Raw genomic sequence first — 7,333 nt, forward strand, 5'->3', positions numbered from 1 at the left:
AGGACTTAGACTAAGACTTTTTCTTTTTCTTCATCTTCTGTTGTTCAGCAAATTAATAACCGCAAAATTCGCTGGGATTTGCAATGAAAGCTACTTTTGAAACTTTAAACTTGCTTATTGTACGCTATACAACTGAGTACTGTTACGCAGACCTTACAGACGTTATGACTTTGAAAAAAAGATACCAATTTGATTATTCGTTATCGGGTGAAGCTTCGTAAGGTAATGGTCAATTTTGTGTTGACTTAACGTTTTCACTTATTTTTCATTGTTTTGCTTTTAGTTGCTGTTTATCATTTAAGTCAAAGTAAATTTATCTGTACTCTATACGACCTTCACTAACTTTCAAGCGAAATGATGGAATGAATATAACTAACCTGTAACTCTACATTTTTAAGAAAGCCAAGTGATCTAGTCTTTCCACATTTTTAAAATAATCTCTTCATATTTAACGAAGTTAAATCACTATTCCGCATTGCCCTACGTGAATTGTGAGATATCCTCTATTATTCGTCCAAATCGGAAAGAGGAGGAAGCGATCACTCACGCAAAGAAAATAATTAATCTTTGCGAAAAGCTACTCATGTAAAACAATCAGATACTCGTTTACTGATGTTCGCTGTTAAAAAGGTGGATCAAAGCATTCAAAATTACACATCCTTTCATCAGCCATTGCATTATTATTTATTATTTCTATGTTCATTTTTTTAAAGGATAAGAATGAAATTTTGTTAATCAACCTAACTGAGATAAGTTGTCGCTTTGTTTCGTGATGATACGAATTTTGTCTTTTAGTTGTACACTTCATCTTGTTCTAATTTTTCGACAATTGTTTATCAGCTAGGTGGTCTTAATTGGTAAAGCCAGTCTCGTCGTCCTTGTGGGTTTGCGCTTCATCTTTGCCATTTTATCTCAGTTTTTGTAAATTGAAACTAATGAAACATTGGCGAAGATATCATTGGTCCTGATGGGGACTACAAGAGGTTACGATCAAGTACCATTTTCTGTAGATGCTATTTAGGCGGCTTAATGATGGGCGTGAGCAGAGAATTTTAAATTATTGTTAAGCTTGAAAAATCTGATCCTCTTAGTAGCTGCATTTTGTACAACAGCTTCTCTCACCAAAGTTAAACGGTCCACCTCTGCTGAGAAGAGATGCATGAAGCACAGGCATTGTATTCATTCTAGATCACGAAGTCAATTTCACGCGGTCACGGAAAGTGACCTTTATTAGCTTTAAACCAATCTAGTCTTTGCGCCTTTTCTGTTGACCATATTGCCTTGTCCTGCCTTTGTCGAAATAAGGAAACGGTTAATGAAGAAAGTCATTTTTTCATCTATTGTACATACCAAATTTCATATCCTTAGAAATGGCGAAAGTGTAATCTGCCTCTTTGCATAGAGGCGGCCAATGCATTTTTTCGACCGAAAAAACGTTGAAATTCTTCATCCTATTGTTGAAAAGTTTTCCGAAACATGCAAAAGCGATTTTTTCTATAAATCATAATTTCATACGACACGTAGGAAACCAAGAAATTTTACGTTTTTCACAACTGACATATGTTAATATCAATTTTCGAAAATTTTTTCCAATACGGGCAGTCATTTGGAAAAAATTTCATTTTATTTTATGTGCATTTATTCTTCAACCAGTAAAGAAGAAAATATATATATTTTTTTTGATATTTTATTTAAAAGAGTCGTTGTTACCGCGAAAAATTTTGCGATTCTTTTTAAATAATTCACTAGATAATTTTTTAGTTTAATTCGCGGCCGATAAAATAAAAATTACCGAGTTGACTAATATCACTGATTATTTTGGATGAATTTACGCGATGAAGCGTACCGATGTTGAAAAAGGTGAGTTACTAAAATTTTTTCTTTTATCACAAAACGAAGAACAAATCCTTTACAATTTTTACGCATGAAAAAAAAAAAATGATTTATATAATGTCACAATTTGAGGGAGAAAAAATATTTTCTTTTCAAAAAAAAAAAAAAAAAAAATATGAAAAAAATTTATGCATTTATGAATAAGACAAAATTGTGAGATGCTTAAAAATATATCTAAGAAATTATATCTAATGATTTGATGTGCTTTTTATCCTGCAAGCATGTCAGCTGGATAATTTTTCCCGTTATTTTTCCATGCGGATGTTTTCATATCTTGCATTAGAATATACAGCGATGCCAACATTTTTAAAGCGGGGTTGGTCGTCTGCGCGCTTAAAGCATTGCGAAAGTTTTTTTTTATTGCAGGGGCGTTATATAAAATTGAACTTATCGCCTTTTCAACAAAAAAAAAAAAAAAAAAAAAAAAATCGCACTCTTGATACAGACGCTTGCTCTCAGATGTTACCGAATTATTTTTGAATTACTCTCAGATGTTACCAAATTTATAGTCGATTTTTTCAATGTAACAGGCGGTTGTTTACCAATACAGACTGACTCTCTAAATTACTCTCAATTGTAAACTTCATTTTAGGAATTTTTCACTTTAGAAAATTGTTTATTTTAAAGCATTCCTAAAACCAATATTCTTCTCACAACCAATTGAAATATATTTCTAGATTTTTGCACTTACATATATATATACATATATATTATACACTGAGGTATATTGAAATTATTGAAAACGTGAAAGCTAATGAGTTAAATAACATCTACGATTAATGAGCCTATTAATATTCGTGATTTGCTCGCAAGAGATTACAATGAAGATCTCTCCCTCTCCCCTGCTTTCACCCGATTTAATTGGTAGAAAGTGAAGTAAAAAAGAGAATTACAGTGGAGAATATATATATATATATATTTATATATATGTATATATATGTATATAATTGGACAGAATTTGCTTAGGATTGGAATTTTAACATATTCGTCGTGAATGGGGGAGGTATACAGGACAATAAATCAATCCATCCATGCCCTTATATTGGTTGCAGATGTAATAGGTTCACTTTATTCGTGCAAGGAAGATAAATTTATATTTCATTTCCCAAGTATTAGAGATTGGTTTGGTCATAAATCGTTTAACAGGTGGAAAGGTAATATGTTGCCATCATTTCTTAAGCTTGACCTTAACCGTTTATAGCTAATTGTTTAATGAAAATTTTTTATGATCTTGCAGAGTCGGCAAGTCCACGAAGAAAGACGAAAGGGGCATGCGCAAACCTTAAGGTTGTCTACAATCGTCCTAAACCTGACGTTCTGCATAGTATAGTGCATTCTAAAGCCAATACTCAATACAATTCAAGACGTTTATGGTATGAATTAAATATGCCAGAGTGTACCAGTGAGATATTCGATGGCAAAATGTTATCGTCCTCTCTACCGCCTGAAGTAATGTGTCATACAAAGAACATGCGTGTTACACTAGATAAACAACGAAAAAGGAAAGAAAGTAAGTAAATTCTAATAATTTTGTTTTTGCTTTTATTATTGAAACGCTGCCTTCGTATTTATAGAACGTGGTTCATATATGCAAATGCGTTTAGAAAGAGAAAATTTTCGCAAGAAATTAGTAGAACTAATTGCGTGCGATGACGCTAAAGATATGGAACCGAATGCCACGGACTTAGATGCTGAATTCCCCAACACCGAAGAGAAAGAGATTTTACGTTATTATTATTACATTAAACATGGTATCGATACCATTCATGTAGCACCCATGAGCAAAAAAGTTTTGACTAGGTAAGCGCATTTTTGTTTTATGCTCACAATTATTGTAGATTAAGAAGATTAAGATTTATTATCTTTCGCTTTAAGGATAACCAATCAAATACCGCCTTATTTAAATAAATGGGCTGTAGCTTTGCTAGAGACTATCGAAGAAATCAAATCTGATTATGTATTCGCAATGAAGAAAGCTGTAGTCGATTTTGTCTTGCAAAATTCTTTACGCAGTGCGAACAAGAATTCGAAAATCGAAATGACGAGAGAACGTGAAGAAGCAAAAGCGATGTACAATAAATGGCGCTATCGGTATGTTTACGAAAAAAATCTCAAATTAAATAATTTTCCAAAATGTAATTAGATGCGAGGAACATTTTATGGCAGTGTGTTTAGACACCGATTTAAAAGTTTCTCGTTATCGAAAGGCAGTAGAGAGAGAAAGAGTGACATTAATGTATTATATGAAAAAAGAGAATACAACAAAAAATTTACTAATTTATACTACATTTATATATATATATATATATATATTCTTTAAAGCAAACGTGTACACACACCTACGCGCACTTTCATATCCTTTCGCTGACAATGACAGCCACCTAGACCACCTAAACCACTTTTGTGTTGGGTGCATGCTGGGTGCTTACAAAACTTTTTTAGCTTTTTTTCCCTTTTTTTGTTTTCTAAAAAGTATCTAAATATATCTGAGCGCTTCACATGGAAAATGGAATAACGTTAATTTCTAATAAAGCATGCGTTTGACTCCTAATTGTACATATTCAAAACAAATTTATTTTAAAAGTGAATTCAATACACTCTTATACAACTTTGACTGAACAGTAAAGGTAAAATCCTTTTCTTTCGTATGAAGAGTTTAGCTAAACAATTTTACAATTTTTCCCCTTAGTTTTGAATTTATAGAGTTAATCCGTTTGGCAAGTGAGGCAAGAGCGACCTCAAATTAAAAACAAGAAAATAATTACACTGGATGATTTTGCTACACGTAGCCTTTTCTTCTCGCCAGTGTGGGTGTCTTCTCCGCCAGTTTTTACCACCAACCTATTACTGAGATGGTGGCAACACTCACAATAAGCTATTTTTTTCAATGATTTCACATATGAATCAATGAATTCATGAATTCTATGGATCACATGTAATCCGGGATTAGCACAATTTTGCCTCTCGTAAATCTTGATTGAAACAAAGTTCTCAAAGGAACTCCGATATGTGCATACTTCCCTATGCGATAGAAACGCGCTTTCCCACTTTTCGGAATGCATCAGTGAGAGAAATCTCGAAAGATAGTTAAATTTCATGTACGTCATGGTGGTAGAAAAATCATTTTGGAAACTGCAAGTTAATTTATACGCGTGTAATGTACGTTAGAATTAGGTACTATTCTGATATGTTACTATTTTCGAAAATTGTAAAGCGTACTCTAAATCTGACATGGTACGCAAGTTCCATCACTCGCGCTGAACTGCCTTTGTAATATTTTACTTTAATCGTGTTTATAATAATCATAGCATTATTCTCTTATATGATTTCGTAACCGTTTTCAAAACAACTTTTTTAGCACATTACTATCAAGCAATGAAACGAGTAAGTGAAATATCAAATTCGGAATACAATTGCACGTTTTCTTATAAGGAAACTTGCAGTGCTTGCAATTTTCGTATTAATACTTCCTCAACTTTGTTTTTGTAAACATCTCTGAGAAGAGTGCGAATTTCGGCCAAACATTGCTTGAGTAAAATGACAGCGTTAATGCTTTGCTTTGCCGTAAAGGACTACTAGTATATACATACATAAATACTTGACTAGGTCGAAATTTCTTATATGCACATCTATACGTGATTTCGTGTACATATATATATATATATCCATGGATATATGTTCCATGTATTAGTTTTGTTAAGTGTTAAGTGTCAAAAGCATGCCAGCACATCCTTGCATGCACATGCATTCGTTTCTATTTCTTTTATTATTGAAACGAAAACATTTGATGGCGTCTTCTGTCACTATTTAATATGAAAGCCAAGCCCTTGAGTTGTTTAAAGTGTCAACACATTTCTAAATAACCAAAAAAAGTTAATGTGCGTTGAAATTCTTTATGTAGATAGTCATGCTTTTTAAGATTTCTTTTTTAAATTTAACTTAAATTTTTTGCTTTCCGCAACTACTATTTATTGCTCATAAGTTTCAAATTGTATTCTTGTCTCCTTTTCTAGCAGATGTTTTCTCATTCTACTTGATATTGCCATCATATTAAAATCATCAACGACTTTTCAAACGAAGTGTTTATATGCTGGTTTTACGTTTTAAATACGGCGTATACATCACCTTTCTACACTCGATATGTGATCCTTCTAGAAAAAAAAACAAGGCTTGAAAGAGAGATCAAAAATTGCCACTTTGCATTGCACATAGTTTTTGTGCATTAAACCATGAGCAGTAGAACATTGGCGGTGTTCTCTTTTCGACTGGGTCTCCATTTTAAGTACAAATTCCATCCGTTCCATTGGCTATACGTCCTTTTTTATATGAAGAGACGACGCAAACGAACCACATTTGAAACTTACATTTCAAATGGTAAACTGAGTATTCTTTCTTTTCTTGCTTGAGCTTAATCTTCATGTTTGCTTAAAAAGAAGCCGAAAGGCAATATATCAACTACATATTTTTGTCGATTTACTTCTCTCCCAATTTTGAGTCGCGCTTCACCTTGATGATTGGTTATATTTGGTATTAATCTCTTAAGTCTAGGATTCGTTGCAAGTAGATTTTCAAAAAAAATTATTGGGAAAGAAACTCTGTTTAATGTCAGAACATTAATTACGAGAGAGAAATAATTGCTTTTGGTGGTTAGATAAATTAACATTTACAAGCTAAGACTCTATATACATTTCATTTGCTGTAACGATAATGGCGATCATAAATTTACGTAAGCACAAATGAACATAAACTTGACTGGGGCCCAAAAGGTGATGAAAAATTGAGTCAGTTTGCAAACGTCGAAGTATGTGCTGGTCTAAGATCAAATAGCGGACGCCAAATGAAAATCAAAAGTATACGACCGAAGAAGAATAAGCATATGAATGAAAATTTGGCCCTTGTAAAACGTTCTATACCGACATATCCCAACATAAATGAAACCAAACGATAATTATAATTCTATACCATTCTCTTTACTCTTAGCATGTATATGTACATATGTGTATATGTACATAATAGGTGTAGATTATATATATTAGTTTGGGGAAAAAGAAATCCATTATTTCTTCGGTAGATGGCTGCACTGATAGATTTCTCGTAAAGTATCGATCAAACAATTTCAGATTTATGCTCGTTGGAAAGGTGACATTTCGCAGTAAAAATAGTTCTTTTGCTGTTTTTTGATTGGTGCATTCAGTTGTGAGTTACAGCGTGTTAAAAATGGAAGTGAACAAAGAGAAAAATCGGTACATTTTACAGTTTCTCTTTGACAAAGACGAAAATGCAAGCCAGGCGGCTAAAATTGTGAATGGTGTTTATGGTTCCGATACTGTAACAGTCAAGTATGTGCAATTTTGGTTTCGTAGATTCCGTTCAGGAATTTTTGATGTTAAAGATGCACCTCGCACAGGTAGGCCGGTCGTCGAAAATGTCGATAAAATCG

At 32.9% G+C, this 7,333-nt stretch overlaps 1 protein-coding gene and 1 long non-coding RNA gene across 2 annotated transcripts in view; one reads left to right on the forward strand and one right to left on the reverse strand.

Annotated features, from left to right (window-relative positions):
• Positions 1–18: 18 nt before the first annotated feature.
• On the reverse strand, positions 19–1,994 carry LOC119633740. The gene is made up of 3 exons (XR_005246887.1): positions 1,793–1,994; positions 1,351–1,643; positions 19–1,290 (listed from the first exon to the last, which is right to left on the reverse strand). It is a non-coding gene; the product is annotated as an uncharacterized LOC119633740 (long non-coding RNA).
• A 720-nt stretch (positions 1,995–2,714) lies between these two features.
• Positions 2,715–7,333, forward strand: part of LOC119632921 (dynein heavy chain 7, axonemal-like) — a 33,654-nt gene continuing 29,035 nt past the window's right edge. The window contains exons 1-4 of the mRNA XM_038026075.1: positions 2,715–2,757; positions 3,131–3,403; positions 3,468–3,693; positions 3,769–3,984. Coding sequence (XP_037882003.1) covers positions 2,715–2,757; positions 3,131–3,403; positions 3,468–3,693; positions 3,769–3,984 — 758 coding nt within the window. The remainder of the gene's footprint in view (positions 2,758–3,130; positions 3,404–3,467; positions 3,694–3,768; positions 3,985–7,333) is intronic.

Source organism: Glossina fuscipes, unplaced genomic scaffold (assembly GCF_014805625.2).
Source record: "Glossina fuscipes isolate IAEA_lab_2018 unplaced genomic scaffold, Yale_Gfus_2 2, whole genome shotgun sequence".
Taxonomy (NCBI): Eukaryota; Metazoa; Arthropoda; class Insecta; order Diptera; family Glossinidae; genus Glossina; species Glossina fuscipes.